Consider the following 19,108-nt stretch of genomic DNA (forward strand, 5'->3'; position numbering starts at 1 on the left):
TAACTGAGTGAACTATGTTGCGGACACTTGCAGACAAAAATATAAATTAGTGCTGTTTTTACATTTATCACACACTGAGTGTACCTCAATCACATCTACTTATGAAATTTCTGTGGGCAGAAGCAGCTATGGTCACTGTTGTTTGCCTAGTGGCTAATTTTTCTGTTTTCTACTTGTTGAGCAATTCCTTTTACACAGGTGGGTAGATTTAAATAAATAAGTAAAAATAAAAACTCTGTAGGCATTTCCATGATCACAAAAGATGATTAACATTTCAGGACATTTTCTTAATGTTCAATCTGCCTTTTAATGCAAATCTTTTTAACATAAACAAGATTGGCACTTAAATTATTAAATCTGAAGAAGTGCAGAGGAGATGCCAAATGGTTACTTAGTATTTAATGCTCTGAATGCTTCTAGATTAACATCACTTATGATTTAATATTTTTTTAACCTTTTATCAGGTTCAACATAAAACATGAGGGCTCTTGAAAAAAAGTGAAACCAATACAGTATACTGCCAAAAGCTAACAACTTTCAAAAATGTAAATGCAGAACACTGCTTTATACTGAACAACCTTAGTCATTATGAAACATTAGTAATTACTATTGTTGGGAATAAAAAAAGGAAAAAAGGAAAGAAAAAAAACCCAAACCCCACAGATTTCAGCATTCAATTTTCCACATGTATCAAAGTCTTCCTTGAAAACACAGCTTGTTGGAACTTTTTATTTCCAAGTTATTGAGGAGCTATGTTCATGCTTGTTCTTGGAGGTCATGGACTTGATTCCCTACTGCAAAGCTCTTCCATCATTTGCCCCTACCTAACAGCCATGTGTAACACTGATGCATTAGAGTGATAGCATTTATCTTTCTCAGACTGGAGAAAATAATTGTACAAGTAAGGAATCAGATGCCAGGAGGAAAATGAGCAATCAAGTACACATCTGTACTTATTTTGAGTTTTGCATGTGCTACCTTTAATACAGCACAAAGTTTGATATTCTGAAATGCAGCAGTGTACCAGCCAGATATGTTCTTGTAAATTAAACCTGCCCTGAATGAACATCGAAAACAACAAAAATCTTGCCTGGTTTTTATTTTTCATTCTGAGTGAGATGAGCCATAACCGCAGGGACAGGATGCAGCAACACAGGCAATGCTAAGTTCATTCCTCTGCATTACCAATATCTATATTAGGAAATAATGAGTTGGAAATCCTAGAAGCAAATTTGGAGGGTTAACATTCTCCCCTCCAGGGTGACTTTCCTTTAAGAACTTGCTAATAGCAGAAGGCATTTTGTCAGGCAGGATAGATTAGGATGTGCACTGGGATGGAAGTATTCAAGTGCTATTTCATCTGTCTTTCTCTCTTGCTCCTCCTGTTTCAACCATGAGGAGCTTCCTGTCTGAATGCATTGCAATGGCTATCTCTATGTTTCAGATAAGCTTAAGACTCATGTAAAATGTGCTGCTGCTAATTAGTCAAGATGTAATTAGTCCAAGGAAATTAATTGTACATAAATAATATGGAATTTCAGCTTCATGGCTCAAGAGATAAATTCAGAGCCTTTTCAGAGTTGTCTGTCTTAAAAATAAAATAGCAGAAAAGGATTATTAAGGAAGCTCTTCAAAATTCCCATTACCCTACTAATGAAGATTTAACACATTGCCCAGAAGATATGGTTGATTTGCACGTTGTAAGGTCCTTCCACCGCATCAGCATTTGTGCATCCCCAACTGCTCTCATCAGAGGAAGCTAATAGTGACTTTGAAGAAGCAACTTATCTGCCTCCCAACCGAAAGTAAAGCACTGTAAGTACAGTCCATGCACAGCAGTTGTAGGTAATTAAGAGTGTTCTCCTTCATTAACTGGACTTCAAGTGAGCTATCTCTTGGGTGTGTAATGCAGGCTGCTGTGACCTACCTGAAGCTGTTAGAATCACTAAAGTTCACTTCAGGATTGCATGTGTCAAGGACTGCAGAGTAGAAAGTTGAAGTTTGACTTCATTTCCTATAAAGCTGCCTGATTTTATTACTGTTATTCACTGATACAGTTTGCAGTAACAGCCAAAGGACCAAGTCTGGGGGTTGAGACTGTATTTTTGTGATTGCAAAAGCACAGGAATATGTATTCTGAGCCCTCAGTACAAACAGCTAAGGAAACCTTTTCCATGTCCTCAAAAACACTATGAACTAATACCACATTTGGTTTGGAACTTGCCTTTCCCACCTTTTTTCCTGATATTTTTATTTTATACCTTGACGAGAAAAGGGAGATTTCTGTTCTTTTATCAACCACCCAGTCCTACATGCATTGGACAGAGTGTAAAGTCTATAGGAAATGTCACCAGATGAGAATAACACCATTTCAACACCCACTTCACACAGTTGCAAAGGACTGCACAGGCAGAAGGCTGCAAAGAGTCAGACTCAGAGAAGCGGGTACATGTATCTCATTCCTTAAGGACAAAAGGTTTTGTGTTTTGTTTTATGGGTTTTGATTAGCTTCCAAAATAGTTTGATTGGTTGGTTACAGCTTGAAAAGGTTTCTGGATTTTGTTTAACAGAAAATTATACCTAGAGGTATATCATTTTCAGATCTGTAAACCAATCTCAGTCTTCTGCATTTCTTATCAAAACCTCCTATTATCCTATATAAGACCATGCCCATAATATTTATTCATTTTGAAAATACCCCTCAGCTTTCCAATGGAGTGAAATAACTGGAGTAGCTTGTTTAGAATTATTTATATTTTATTTTAAATTCATGGTCTATAACTGTTATCTTCTCTAACCTGTGTTATCAGCAGATACTGGTGCCATTAAAAATCTCATTCTATTCTCTCCTCTCAAGTTAGAGAGCGATTTCTCCACCACAGCTATCACTGTAATCAGCTGGAGTTTCTACAGAGGATAGATGTAAAAGGATCAAAATCTTGTAAGACATCTATAAAACAAGATTTTTTTGGATGTTTAAGATAAGTTCCCCTCTATTCTGGGCACAGAAATGCTTGGCTTCAGTAAAAGCCAGAGGCAGTACTTGTATCAGCTGAGAACCAAAGATGTTAATGAACACTTTTCCCATTTTTTTCTTGCAGCCTCACTGAAAGCTTCAGGCTTCTCATCTTGCTGTAACCCTTATTGTCTCTTTTTTTTTTTAACTTGAGAAGATGGCATTTTGTAAGTAATGAACAGCCAAACCTTAGGAAGAGTTGAATAAATCTCCAAATTATAACCTGGATTTTTCTGGTAGTCTTATATTTTATGTCAGTGGCAGGAATGATTGCTAAGTTCCCCTGCCAAAGATAAAAATGAACAAATAAATTAATGTGTGAAGATATAAGTGGGAATTCTTAACCAACTGATATACTCGCTCTTCAAGTTTTTTGTTGTTTAGCACTCCTTTTCCATCCTGGTCTTTGAGGATTAGCTGTGTTGTCTTTACTTTCTTCATCTTTTTTGCCTTCCTCCTCCCTCTCCCTATAAATAGTCCCCATGCTTCATGCTTTACAATATTTTTCACACTTATTTGTTTTTTAATTTGTCCTAATCACTTACCAAGTTTCAGAGGTACTATCTCTGCTCCACCTTAATCCATTTTTTACCCAATTCTTTTTATAAGCAATGGCAGTATTATAAGGTGACGCTTTTGGTAACAACCTAGTTCCACACAGCGGAAAATCATTTCACTGGCAAAAATTACACATGTTGATAGTCTGACTTCAGATTCCTAACTGGTATGTGTCATATAACATAAAACAATACTGTTGGGATTCAGAGATTTGGAGGGGAATAAATGGCCAACCTAAGGTACTTAGTAGTTGATTATAAAACCTGTATGTATGTATAAGAAGATAAACTAGTTATCTATACGACTAAAAGGTGCTTAACTTTTTTATCCATAATTCAAACACAGCATGAGTATGTGGAAATATTTCATCAATAAATGGAAACATAGCATATGAAGATATATTTAGTTATTACCGGGTAGTAGGATTTTCCCATACTCTTACCAGTACACACACTTGCTTTATGAGAACTACCTCCTTGCAGCTCTGAGGTGAGCTATGCCCCGGTGGCTCCAGAGCAGCAGATGGCACCTCTCTTGCCATGTCTGACTAGTGCTTGTGCACAGCTGCAAATCTGTTTTCTCATTCTTTCTTTTACAGTCAGGTGAGTTCTGCAGTGACAAGAAAGAGGGCAATTTTGGTTAAAAGCATATCTAGCTCAACAGAAAATCTGGCAAATGAGGAGAAAGGAAATTATACAATCAAGAGCAATCAGAAAATTATTTTGATGGGTGATTACCATCAGATTGCAATATTTCTACATGGATCCACAGGGCTTGGTATGAGCCCAACTGCAATTTGACTTTTGTATAAAATCAGTCTGCATAAAACAACAGCTTATGAATGACATGATTTTTTGTAGTATGCTGAAGAAGAAGGAGGACTGAAGGGACCAGGTGTTTTCAGTCACTGAATACAATGGTTCTCCAGCTGAGCCAGAGCTGTCAGCTGAAATTGTGCCACTTTTTATTTAAAATGAGCATGTCAGAATATGCTACTGGCTCCAGACTCTAAAGCTAAGATTCATTGGTATACTTACTAATCTTGAACAAGGTAATCCTTTAACCAGAGAAAACTCACGTCTGTGGGGTAAAATGGGTTAAATAAATCTCTCTCTGCCCACTGTTCGAGTAGGGCTGGTACTTTCCTCCTGGCATGTTCTCTGCCCACTATTTTGCCGTGGTCCCCTGAGTTGCAACAAATCCCACATCAGCCTCTTTTGGTCTTTAGTGAAGTTACCTTCCTCCTGCCATGTCTGAGACTGGGATATAGATATGATCTCCAACATGCATTGATCCTTTCAGGATTCTCCTAAATTTCACTGAGGCTGCGGACAGATACTTGCTGCTCCTACCATCCTACCCTTCCTCTCCCTACATCTGCCACACTCAGTCATTTTCTGGGAAAATGAAATACTCCTCTCCCTCTGGAGTGCCTCAGTTAGCTCAGTGTGCGTCTGCTAGGATAAGGCACATAGGCAATACCATGTGCTAAACCATGACAAAACCCACAAAGTTCTCTCTCACATGTTCAAATAAAATAGCCTTCATATAAAGATTTAATTGTGTAGATGTGAGATTTCGTATTATACATTTAAGGGCAGGAGACGAAACCACAATTATAAAATAGAAATACTTTATAAAAAATGGTGACTATGAATGTGAGAAAGCAACTCAATATACAATCCCCCCCCACACTAGTACAGTTTGTGAAACTGTAAAGAGAGAAATCATGAGAAGTGAAACTAATTTCCTATTCATGCGACATTAGTAGGTCTAAAACTGGATTACTACCATAATTTCTTTCTGATGCTCCTTTAAAAAAAAAAAGTTGAAAATTTATGAAGCTCATAAACTACCAGCCATGCAGATAATTGAAAAGTTGGTAGAAGTCATTCCAGTGTGACACTCAGGGTGAGGTTCAGCTCATCAATTGGGGTGCCTGAAATTTAGGTGTCAATATGTAGCTATCCCTCTAATAACCTTTTACACTAGTCATCATTTAGGTTTTGTAAATGTAGGTGCCTACAGCCATTTTGAGACTCGCTGGGGTACCCAGAAGGGCTGCGTAGGGTGCTCCCAACTGCCACCTGTCTCAGCAGAGGCAGCCGATGCTCACCTGGGTTTCCAAGGTCCCCTCATTCTGATGGAGAAGGCCACAATGAAAGCATGTTGCTAAAAGCTAAACCCAGACAAATTAAAGTGAGAAATTATACACACTTTTTTGGGGACTGTGATTAACCGTTAAGCAACAAGTGTAAAGTAAAACATCAAAGCTTGTGTCAGATTGTTTGTATTCTGGTTACTTCAAATCAACACTGGATTTGAATCACACAGCAAATTTAGAATAATTTGACATGGCTGCAGCTGTTAGCTCAAATGTATTGCTTTGGTTTTGAAGAGGTGTTTGTTGAAGGGGTATCATTTTTACAAGAAAATGGAAAAACAAAAGAGAGACAGATTAGGTGTGGGGAGAAAACCTTTTTTTTCATCTCTGATCATGTCTCTCTCTCTACATTAGGGTCCCGGATCCTCAGCTCAGGAATTTATTTAACCCTCACATGGGGAATACAGGGAAATTAGTCAAATTTCTTTTGCTGTGGGATAACAATACGATGGCAACATGGGCAAGGCAGCCAATTTTAATCTTTGAACTATGTTTTGTTTTATTTTTCTCTCTTGGGTTTGTTTTGTATATTTCTCGCTTACATTGCATTCTATTAACTTTGATGCTGTTTGTGATTCCTGGGTGAGCTTTAGTCACTGGCAAAAGTGCTCAAAAGGATTTGCATTTCTTGTGTGCTTGTCACTGTTTATGAACCTTACTTCTCCCTTTTTCAGAAATGTTTGTTCTATTCACAGATGTGGAAAAGAATGGAAAGGAAACCGTTGCCACATAAGTGCTAAGCCTCTTCAGCCTCCAACTTCAAGTCTCCTTCGAAATGGTGGGTCTGGAAAAAGAAAGAAGTCTCTTTCAATTCATTCTTTGAGTGTTTCCTTTTGCTTATTTCTGTCTTTGATTGCTCTGATTTTGCAGATATTTGGATTGGGTTGGGTATCGGTTTCTTGCTGATTAAAATTACAGCTGCTGCCTTGTATTTCCTTTCGAAGAAGAAAGTGCCAGAAACGTAAGTGAAACTTTTAATTTTTGTAAAGCAGACACAAATGTGGTACAAAGCAATGGCTAACTGCCCGGTCTCTTTGATTTCAACTTTTAAATCTCCCCACAGTCTGTTTGCCTTCATATACAACACTAAGCATAAAACCTAGCTTTGCAACAAAAGCTGACCTTAGTGGATCCCAGTCTGGAAACAATGAGTTACGGCTTGACTGCTCAGAATGTTTTGATTGCAACATTGTATGATTATTCCTAAATTATAAAATTCACCATTTATCCACCTTAACAGCAATAGCCCTGATTTTTGTACATGGTAGTTAAACGTGAAAAATAGAAGGTATTTAGGGTTTCTTAAAACCTCCGAGGCCAAATTAGTTTCTTACTGGCAGATTCACAGCTATTCCTGAAGCTACTGAGTACCACATGAACCTGGAGGGATATTTTTGCCCTAAATATTTCAATATTTACACACATCTGAGAATTTTCCCTGTGATAACTGGATGGAATAAATATTAGGGTTTTTCAGAAAAAGCTTTAATAGATTCGAAAAAACGCAAACTGTGAGACTGGAGAATCACACAACCTTTTTTACAAATCTTAGTGTTTGCCCCCTCTCCTTTAATTACTACAGACACACTCACAATCTGATTTGCTGTTTTAATGTTTTATTAGTCATCTTAATCAGTGGTTCTTTAGATGTGTCTCACCAATGTCACCTTATCTGTTCCTTCCACCCATTTTCCCTAACACTTGGTCTCACACCCATTATCCAATACTGCCATCTTGCACTAGGATCAGCCCAGTACAGACCTCTTGGCTTGTGGTACAAGGACCTGTCTTACTCATGGTGAATGAGTGCTCTAGATGGTGATTTTTATTTTTTTTTTTCAAAATCTCTATTTCTTCCATCCAATACTATGCTTGCTATTAGTACTGTGCAAATAGCAACTAAATTATCTTCTGACATCCTACAGCATAAAGTGTATCCTCAGTAAAGGAAAAAAAATCAGCAAAATTAGTGGTGGTTTATTTCAAAGTTTATTTCAAGAGCTTTGAATAACAGTCCTAGTAGTACTAGAGATATCTCTTCATCCAATTATTTTATTTCAAAGGTTTAGACTGACAGTTCATTATTTCACAGATATACTTGTAGCCCTTCCTGTCATCCCTCTGATAATCTCTGCTTTCTCTCTCCTCTCAAATTTAAGATTTTTTTTTTTTTAAAAAGGTGTTTCTTATTTTCCTCTAACACTTGTATTTCTTCTCTGCCCATCTCTTGACTTATTCTGCTAGACCCTTCTCTGTCAGGAATTACCTACCACTGTCCCTCCCTCCCTTCAGCAAGTCCTGTTGTGCATTGCCTTGTCCTTTTTCATGTTGTTAGATTTCCCTCACCCCTCATTTTCTTCTCCAGAATTCATCTTCAGAGCTGTCTGTTTCCCTTTAAACTTCTGCTCTGCTATAGACCTTTCTCTCTTTGGGGATGTTGTTATCTCCCAAACTATCTACTAAACTGTGCAGACTCCTGTCCTGACGTTATTGCTGCTGACATGTCTCCTAACACTGCATGCTACCCCTGACAGGTAGAGTTGTCTATGGACACAGAAGCAAAATGTTGAAGCAGGAACATTTAGTGGTTGTGCTACTGTTAATTGAGTGCATAGCTTCACGTACTTTCTTTATGTCTGCTTCCTCTTCTGTAAAGTGGGAATAATAGCATTTCCTTATCTTACTTCACAGGGGCTTTAAGACTTAATTCATTCACATTTATACAACCTGCTAAGGTACATATATGGAAAGGCACCTCAAAAGTGCAAGATAAGTTGTATTTTAAGAGCTGCTTGATTTTTTTTTTTTGAAATTTCAATTAATATTTTTGCAAAAAAAAGTCTAATATTTTTCCCAAAACCTGTTTGATGGTGTTTTAATCAACAAATTATTTTTTTTCTTACGCTATTTCTTCTGTGCTCTAAACACTCCCTTTTACCTTTTTCTTTCATAAATGTCTGATTAAGGGTTACTGCACTGCCATCTACTTCTCTTCTACCCACAATCTGTATTCAAGGAATATTTTTTCCTTTTTTGTAATTATACATGCTGAAAAAAATAGAGAGTCTTTTTTGTACATGAAAAAGTACCCTGTTCCAGTATGATGCCTCATACTTAAGTGTCCTATTAGGTATGTAATAAAACAGGGATGAATGAGGATCTTCTTACTATGGCACTAAGAAAATATTACAGCCCTGACATGAAGAGAATCAGAGCCGTGAAACAGAGGGTTAGATAGTTTACACAGCAAAGCTCATTCTGGTCTTGATTGTTTTCACTGGAGCTGCCAAAAAGGTAAGTTATTATGATGGAAATTTTTGTGGTTCCAAGTTTTGTCTATTACGAACTAAGATTGTCAAATCATTTTGCCTGTGGTACAGAATAAAAATTTTTATTTTCACTGTTTTTAATCACAGTTGACTTAACATGTAAGTTAAAATGTATTTTACAGGCAACTTATCAAGAAATAATCTAGCTAATAAATGGCAATTTGATTAAAATTTTGAAATTGTGAAAACAATGAAATCTGAAACTTTGAATTTGAGAAGACAAGCTCATCCAGGCAGTTTGTCTCTCCCTCTTCAACTACCTAGTGCCTAGCATGATTTGGTATACAAAAATCACAGCTGGAAAGATAGTAGTAAATTAAGGCAAGTTATTCCTTAACTGCTTAATCAGTAATCAGAAGTGACTAGTCAAAATGCAGCCAATGTTATCATACTGAAGTTTGGATCTTTAAGATAAGGCTTTAGAATAAGAAGTGACTTGTGTTTGCATAAGTCTGTAGAATGTACAATGTGACAGCACCACACAGAGGCATGCGATTTTACTCCTGATTTTTTTTTAAGGGGTTTTGATGAACTAGAGGAATTTAACTGTGCACATGAATACTTTCCTACAGTTCATTTTCACTTCAAAGGCTTGTGTCTGCTTTTAGCCTTCCTGAGTTGTGTTGTTTTCTTAAAGTCATTAGGCAACAGAGACACTGTAGGAGTGCCTGCTTGGCCATTCTTTCACAGGGAAGCTTTCACACACTTGAGCCCATATTTACTCCCTTTTGAGAAATTCTTTTGCTAGCTATTTTTTAATAATTTCTATTAGTGTCTCCTTTTTCCTTACTGGTATAGAACCACACATGCAGGCATTGGCAGATGGTCCTCCAGAGGCACATTAACAGTTGTAGGTGTTAGCTCCCAGGACATTTTAAAATGGAGTGCAGGTCCATCTATGCCTCAATGTAAATAGCACAGGAATGTGCACAAGAGCTGGAGGAGAAGTTTCAGAGTCCAACAGAATTAATTTTTTCACCAGAAAACCAGGTAGCAGATAGTAAGGGTAGGCTGGTGACCCCTTAGACAATGCTGGCTAAAAAGTTGTCACTAACAGCGGTGAGAATTTGAGAGTTATATGTGTCCCTTTTTTTCTTCACTGGAAAGATTGATCATGCCTTAATCCCTCCTTTCAACCCAGAAAGAATGCCCTGCTTCCACTTGGCTCTCTCCTTCTTCTCCTTCCTTAGCAAGAACTTCATCTCTGATCTGCAGGCTTTAAAGTCTTCAGTGCCTGAGTAGGAGTTACTGGAAGTAGTCATATAAGTTTATTTCCTGATGGACAAAAGCAGCCCGCCACATGGCTTGGCAGCAGTTTACTTCATTACCACAATGGCATTCAGATATGCAAGCTACTTCCCAGCTCCCAGTTGGGTATATGTGAAACTTTTGTATAGAAACCCCAAATCAGAGGAAGCTTATAAGTTTCTCACATTCCTGTTCGTGCTCCAGAGATGACGTTTTCTAGTCCAGAAAGGAAGGCTGCCAGTTACTCCACTCCTTCAGTGGCATCTGTCCTTATTGACCAAATAGAAGCAAAGCTTTGGTTTAGCTTCCATTTTATTGCAGTTGCTTTCTCATGCTTCATTTTACTTTAAAAAGTGAGAATCAAACACTTTCCACCCAGCTAAGCTATGTTTCTTTGCTACTGCCTCCGAAGTAGTCAATGTCCCTGGATCCTTTCAGCTTGTTTCTTTTCTATTCTTGATCTGTGCCATCAGCTGCAATGCTAACGTACCACAGCCCTTATTAGTCCTGTCAGTCATAATGAACACAGAACATTAAATTTTCCAAAGCATATCAATAATGTATCTTGCCGCACAGGCAAGAGTGAAAAACTGAGGTGTTCTGAGAAAATATTTTAAAATGATAGAAAATCATGGGAAAACAGGACCCGCAGAGGCCATTTTTCATCCTGCCACAGGACAGACTCAATTGTATCGCTTCTGGGTTTGCACTTAAAGACCTCTAGCAACATGAATTTGATGGCATCCTCAGGCAATCTTGGTATCCTAACTAGAAAGAAAGTTTACTGTTAAAAAGGTTTTTTTCTAACTGCTATGTCTGTTTACAATTTAAGTTCATTTCTATTCACCATGGACAAGAACAGATCATTCCCTTCCTCCTTGCAGAAAGCTTTTTATGTACTTGAAGGCAGTTGTCATACCTCCTTACAGGCTCCTTTCTTTAGGCTAAACAACCTCAGTGCTTTCAGCCTTTCTTCATGATTAAGGTTTTCTTACAATTGTGATGATTCCCAGTTGCTGTCACCAGGACTTTCTCCGATTAGACCATCCCCTTCTGGAGGTCTGGTGCGGAGGAATGGATAGCATATTCCAGGGGAGGCTTTCCAAGTGGATCTGAAGGACTGCCAGAGGTCGTTGCTGGCTATGCCTCTGTTCCTATATCCCAAAGTGATAAACAGAATGACAATAGAATGACATTTATTGAACCATTTTCAGCTTGTGAACTGGAATGGAGACAGATGCTGTTCTTGTGGAATGAAAGAAAAAAGTGCAGTTTTATGAGAAAAAGAAAAACAAAACTAGGAAGCAGCAGCCATAACTGTTGTTTGGGAGTTGTTTTATTAGTCTAGTGCTGCTATCTAAATCCCTTCCTTCTTCTGTAGAATATTTTTTTTCTGAGGGATGAAACCCAGTGCTATAGTCAGAAGTCTTCAGTTTTTCTGAAATGTACATCTCACAACCACCACACATATGAAAGGTTGCAAAGAAACAAGAGATGGCATGCTGAAAGAACAGAGCAAACCTCTCGGTCTATAGCCTTCAAGATCACCAAGATGAAAGATGCAAAGGACTGATTTTTTTAAAAAATAAATAATTAAGTTTCTTAAAGTTACTCAAAAGGTACAAAGTGCAGACCTAGGAAGCCCAGACAGCATATTAACAGCCTTATCAAGCATCCAAGTGACTTGTAGGTGATTTTAAATGCAGCTCTTGGAAAGTCTGCCCTCCTTGCATCACGCCTCCCATTTCTTCTGTGGGATGTGCAAAATATAGCCTACTCCTGCAAACTTAAATTTAGTTTAAAAGGTTTTATAAATGCTTCGGAAATTGAGGTCTTGAGTTATAGTTTCTGTTTAGAACAGAAGCTTTAGAATATCTATAAAGAATTCTTTTAAGGGATTATTTTAATTAGTAGCTTAATTGTAATTGAATCTTTGACCCACTAGGATTTTGTCATTGTTGTTATGGACCTGATGATAAACATTCTTCTAGTACCATATTTCCTACCAATTTGTGTACTGTCTGAAAGAAATATTTGATTTTTCATTGAAAGGCACATTGAAAAGAACAAACTTTTGTGCTATTGCATCCAAAAAAATGAAATCCAGATACTTCAATTTTCCCTTAAAAAGCACGATGTTACTCAGCAGTCCTTTTATACACTGGCAGATATTTTGTGGAGTATACAACTTTCTCCCATCTCTGTGAAGCTGTAGTGGAGAAACCTATGACAAGGCAGTAGTTTCTGTTACTAAAGAATGCAGATGAGCTTAGCAAATCTACAACCCATGTGACCTCATTCCAAGATGATTAATCCTCTTCTTTCCTACTGTGGTATTTCTGGTTATGTTAGAAAACCCAGTTCTCTCTGAGCTGCCTTACCCACATGTTTGAGTCTTTATTTTTTTTTCTAAACCATCCTATGCTTGGCATTTTTAACCCTAATTATTCCCTGCTTCGTACAGTCTTCTGAACTTGGTATTTATGGGCTTTCTTTATAAATGGGATTTATAAACATTACACATTGATTAATTATTCTGGACTGTAATTTTTGTGAGTGATGAGTTACTCTTGCCCTTACTGTACAGTGGTAGCACATACGTAACTTTCTTCCCAACATGAGACCTTGTGATGGGCATATTGCTCTTTACTGTAGCAATAAACTATCATTTTCTATCACAGCAGTCTTATGTCAAGTAACAGCAAGCACTGCAAGAGTGAGCTTAACTCGAGCCACTGCAATACATTTAGTTAAAGTGCCCGATCAAGCAGTTTAAAATTAGGGTGTAAACTGATGACCAGATGGCAACACTTACCCCACTGACTAGTACTGCACTTTTATGCTTTCCTCAGCAGTATCTATATTGGTGACAGAGTGGGCATACTGGAGTGGGCATACCATTGCTTTGCTCTAAGGAAAGCTTCATATTTCTAATTAACTAAAGATCTAATGTGTTGTGTTTACTCCTAGGGATGTATGCACAACATGTAAAACAATGTGAATATGCCACCTCAGCTCCCAAGCACAGAGTTCTTCAGGCAGTTACCACCTCATCCAACTGATGGATTATAGCGCTTGTGTAAACGTGATTAAATTTTCACTTGTATATTCTTTGAGGTCTTTTAAGTAATTCGAAAATATTTCAGAAATTTTTAAGGATAATTATTGGAATGCCTTAGAAAGAGTTGTTTGCTACAATCACAAACAAAGTGTAATCATACATATGTTTATATAAATACATTCATATATATGTATATGTGTGCATATACGTGTAACATATATGTTACATGTAAGGTAGTATATTCAAGGCGACTTCCAAAGACCTGCTTTGGCAAAAAGGTTCCTAAGAACAGGAGAGAAATTAAGAAAGCTTATTCTCCACTTCACCTAAATCTGCAGTGCATAAATTCAACCAGAGCCCATATTTTGGGCCATAAAATTCCCATAGTCCCTAAGATTAGATGCCCAACTACCTATGCTCTTTCATGATTCAGACCTAAAGTGGAGGGACATCTGAAATCTGCCGGACAACCTGAGCAAGACTCAATTTTCATGCTTGAGAAAACCTCACACACATAGACAGGACCAATTTCAGCACTAAATACAGCAACCACAGACACGCTGTTGAAGAACTCAGCCAGCACTCTCTTTGGTGCCCACAGTTTGGCACAGTGTCCTGCTGGTTAGTTATTCTCCTTGCACAGGAAGCTGGAGATCTGTGTTCAGCGTCCTTCTTGCCCTCAGGACAGACCTAAGTACTCAGTGTGTTCTTGCCCAAATAAGCTATATATATGTCTTGCACAAATTGCTTAAGTTCAATGAGGGAATGGGGGATGAAAGATAATCAGACCTGTCTCTATCCTTATAATTTCCTATTGGCACATTAAAGGTGGTTCCCACTGTGAATTGTGTGACTTGCATTGCCCTTGGAAGTGTCTCCAATGACTGTAAGCAGAATCGATGTGCTTAATTCTGTATCATGCTGTTAGGCCATACGGTTGGTTTGTAATGTCTAAATGAGACACCAAAATTAAGGCATGCAAATCTGGCCCTTTGGGCACTAGTTTAGAAGCAGAGCCAAGTTCCTTGAAAACTTCTTATCTGAGTTTGCTTCTGGCCTCAGGTTTTCTGAGCCATGGTGTGATTTTAGAGTAAAAAATCAGTTCTGTGTACATTTTGTGGAGTTTATTCAGGAGGATTAGTATGCAAATATACACTTAGGAGGCATATAAATAACCTAATACATTATAGCTTCACTAAACTAACTAAAAGCATCAGAATATCATGATTTATTGTGGTTAAGATTAAGATCAAATGAACAAATCAATGGGTTCAAATATTCAGCTCTCCACATTGCTGTGTCAGGTAATCAAACTGAATTATGAGACTGGCATTAGAAGGAATTACTTTCTGGCAGTCTTGTTGTGAAAGATTTTAAGGACACATGTCTGGTTTAGTCTAAAACCCAAATTTAGGTTCTTGCACTGATTTAACTCATAAGGTGATATATTTCTGTAGCCTACCTGTGCTTTCTCCTAAGCATGCATTCTGGTTTTAGTTCATTGCAAAAGAAATCATGCGGTGTGTCTCCCCTGTGGCTCTCACTGAGGAAAAACAGCTTCCCTTCCCAACATCTCCATTGGCTGTGTCTCCATGATTGCTCTTGTCCCCTCAGTCCTGCCTGCCACAGTAACACAGAGCCTGTCTATCAGTTCCTAGCTAGACACTGCTTAAACCATCTGTAGGAGTAGCTTTGGAATACAAACATTTTTTAATACAAGAAACCCCACCTCTCAATCATTGAGATTGAGTATTAGCTTTAGGGAACTTTTTATTTTAGAATACTGTACAATCACAGCTTTCTATATACACAAAGGCATGTATATGCTCTTATTCATAAAAGCATTAGTGAAAAAAAACCACAACTAAATGCATCTCTTCAAAAGCAAGGATTGAAAAAAAGAAAGTGGGCTTCTGCTTTATTCTTCAGTAATTTTAACTAATGCAGCTGTTGCTTTTTATATGGCATTGGAACAGTTTGGATGATTTCAAGCATTCTGGAATATTAGCAACCAGTCATCTATATGGAAAAAAACTTTAGATGTAGGCAGAAAGTTCCATCCCCAAATATCCTTTGCTTTTGCAGAATTAATGGGATTAACTGCACAGGTCACAAGTGCTTCCAAAAAAAGGAATATGTGAAGGCCTCTGTCAGGAAAGCATATCTTTAAACTTCTAGCTGAGGTAATGGACATGAGACCCATAATTAGTACAATTTGTTCTATTAATCTATTATAAATTGCTTAAGGTGTTGTATTCTTTCATGAAACCTTTGCATTCCAATAACTTCAGTGATTCTTTAAATATTTCTGACTTCGTAGCAAAAGGTATGGGGAGCTTCTATAGCTTCAAAATTAATTCTGATGATTTTGACCTAAAATGCAAGTTCTTTCTTAATTCATTGGAAAAAAGACTTATTATAACAACTAAATAACTAAAGAGTTCTTGAACTCGGAGCCTAAGACCATGTTAATTCCTAAATTGCTAATGTGATTAGTAACAAAACACAGAAAGATCATGATCCCATCACATGCAAACACATAGCAATGCAACTTTTTAGCTAATATCATGGTTTAGTTAATGTATAGCACTGTACCTGCATTTTATGAATACCGAATCACTCTATGCATACCCAAAAGTATATATACTTTTATCAGCAACAAATGAAAAATTATTATTTTAACCTACACACAACTTACACAGAACATTGGTTTAATTTCATTCTTTTCAGTAGAGCTCAGTTGGAAATATATTTAGCCATCTGTATTTTTTGACTCAAATCTTTTCAACCTGAAACTGTTTGGTTCTTTGACAACCTGTGTGATATTGTGGGTGGTTTTCTTGTTGTTTGCTTGACCTTTCAAGGAAACTGGAGAAAACCACTAATGCTTCATTTGCCAACCCATTGTACGAAGACCTTAGTTCATCTAGGAAAGTAAAGGTAAGTAGCAATAGCTGCTTCTATACATTCAGAAAAACATGAGCTTGTAGTCCTCAAATAAGTTTTCCATTAAAACAAACAGTGTAATCCCTCACTGAATGCTATTTAATAAAAGAAGTAAGAATTAAAAATTGGTGCATCACTCAGATAAGTTCCAGTGCATTTTCAAAACATAGGCAGATTTGAAATCAACTCAGTTTTGAGAACATCTTGATGTTTATAATGAATACTGACTGTGGGCTGCTGAATCTGAGAAAAAAGAGTTTTGGATGAAATATTTAGCCAGACGTATAGAAGGAAAAGCTCACTGGGACTTGCCTCCTTTTGCTTCTGGAAAAAAAATACAAAGTAAACATCCAACAACAAAAAAACACCACCAACAGCAAAACCACAAAATGCATGATTCAGCACCCCAGTTGCCTTTGCACACTCACTTAACTTTAATAAAATAGTTTATAACACTTTGCAATACCTTAAATGTGCATTACTGTTCCCATCACTGTAAAATTCACCTTGACACTAAACACTTTGTCACACATTTCCCTAACACCATTTGTTGATCATAATTGAGAGTCTGCTAGAGTAACAAAGAAGTTTGTGAATAAAATATATATCTAAAAGGAACATATTGCAACAAAAGATTTCAAGGTAAGATTTAATTATCAAATTACAGTGGTAGCTAAAATTTATGTTTTACATTTAACAAGAGAAATACGATTGATTTAAAATGCAGCTATCTCTGCTATTTGATTTGTCATTGAAAATAATACAGACAAAGCACCTTGGAGGTAAAAGGAGCAAAAAAAAAAATCTTTAAAACATCCTTCCTGCCCTCATTTTGATACTACCCTTATTAGCATTGAAAGAACTAGGCTTGGTTTGAAATAGAAAATAAAACTTGCTTGTCCTTCCACTGCAGCTTTGAATAGGATTAACTATGACATGCCATTTACTTTCTATAAAAGGTTCCTTACACCTGATTTTAGAGACATTAGATCAAATTAATTCACTTACAGGTTGCGGTTTGTGAGAGCTCCAAGTTGGAAACATTCCCATCACAATCATGTCCAATTTATCAGGACATTTTTATTTTAGTTAAAATAGATTCCTGACAGGCTTCATTTAATAGCAAGTTGAAAAACAGAAGCACAGTGTCAGTACAGACTTTTTCATAGAAGACAGCCCCAGGCACTGTGATTGAAGTCCAGTGCTGTACTAGATTTTGCTCTATTTTCTTTAAGATTGGGGAAATATATGTTTTCACTAATTCTTCCTTTAAAAGGGAAAACAAGACTTATGAGTTTTTTCTGAGTCTGATGAGTCTTAAATCTGAATGGTGTATCACTAATCAAAAGATATGGTAAAACACAAGCAACAGCTCTTATCTCCAGCTGAATACCCACAAGTTACACACTGTGGTGTCTGTAAGTTTCGTAAAGAAAGAACAATTCTCCCCAGACCTTTCTGAACACCAAAACCATGCGGGCCTAGCATTGCACACACTTGCCTATAATATTGCCTCATAGTTTTGGATCCATAGAGTGACTCTGACAGCCACGTGGAAGGATATATTTGGAATATTATTTGCAGCTCGCTAAAAATATTCTGAAGCATTTTTTTTCTTTTTATAGTCTCCTGGGTATGCCACCTCACCCGCTGTTCAAATCAGTGTTTCTCCGTGGAATGAGGTATGTAATAACACATTTCTCTTCTAAAGTAGGATATGTGTTGGGCTATTAAATAAAATTCATTTGCAGAGGAAAGGGAAAAAGTCACTTAGAGTCAATGGTATATTGCTACTCATAATGTTAACACCTCTGGAAATCTGAGAAAGATGACCAGGGTTGGATTGGCTGACAAGGACCTCGTAATAGCAATTTCTTTAATGTTGCTTACTGTAGCTACTTGTTACACCATACAGTAGTTCAACACTTTCCAGTAAGGAAGACGCTAAAGAAAATGTTTAGAACTACAGAAGTCCTTACCTGAAGGGTTCATATTATCTCTTTTCTGATACACTCCTCATTCAAGAGAATTAGAACTGGTCATTTAAATTACAATACCATGTACCAAAATTAGTGACCCACGGCAATTACACTATTGTACACTGATTTTCCCAAAATAATATTATATGTGTGTTAGAGCAAGAGCTCTGGAGACAAGTAAAACAAAGGTGGGAACAGATGCAGAAGGTTAAATGACTTGATCAGGTGTATGCAGCAGATAATGTTTTTGGTGGAGCTATGCTAATTTTTATCAGCTGAAAATCTGGTCTAAAAAGTTTAGAGATTTTATAGTTTTCTTTGAACTTAACATCATATGTTACCTCTGCAATGAATGTACAGCCATTCATATGTACGTTCTAACAAACGAATTGAATGACTTGTTTTTAAAACGTAATTCTATTTTTTTTCTTTTAGTATCCATTTAATGAAGATGTGAATGCTACTTCTTTTCCAAATCCTCTCTATGGTCAAGCATCAGAAGACATGGACAAATTATGCAGTTCCTTAAAAATAGACATAAAACAGGATCAATATTGCTTGTAATTCTTTGCCTGAAGATTTGTTCTAAAATCTGAAAGTATGTCATGATACTGTAGCACTTGCAATATGAAGGAATAACTCTTCACAGAATAACTCTTTTATTAAAATAATTATGTTCAGGAAGTAACTTTATATTAAAAATGGAATCCATACATAAGTAAAACATATATAGAGTCTTCTGTCATTTCTGTTGGTGCAGAAAGAGATTGGTAACTGTAACTATGAATTCATTTTACATACGTAGAG

At 37.0% G+C, this 19,108-nt stretch overlaps 1 protein-coding gene across 1 annotated transcript in view; it reads left to right on the forward strand.

Annotated features, from left to right (window-relative positions):
* Window positions 1-18,873, forward strand: part of MALRD1 (MAM and LDL receptor class A domain containing 1) — a 291,485-nt gene extending 272,612 nt beyond the window's left edge. The window contains exons 36-40 of the mRNA XM_072851516.1: window positions 6,434-6,516; window positions 6,609-6,699; window positions 16,241-16,316; window positions 17,948-18,004; window positions 18,737-18,873. Of these exons, the coding sequence (XP_072707617.1) occupies window positions 6,434-6,516; window positions 6,609-6,699; window positions 16,241-16,316; window positions 17,948-18,004; window positions 18,737-18,865 (436 nt within the window). The 3' untranslated portion in view covers window positions 18,866-18,873. The remainder of the gene's footprint in view (window positions 1-6,433; window positions 6,517-6,608; window positions 6,700-16,240; window positions 16,317-17,947; window positions 18,005-18,736) is intronic.
* The last annotated feature ends 235 nt before the right edge of the window (window positions 18,874-19,108 follow it).

This window comes from Ciconia boyciana, chromosome 2 (assembly GCF_034638445.1).
Source record: "Ciconia boyciana chromosome 2, ASM3463844v1, whole genome shotgun sequence".
Lineage (NCBI taxonomy): Eukaryota > Metazoa > Chordata > Aves > Ciconiiformes > Ciconiidae > Ciconia > Ciconia boyciana.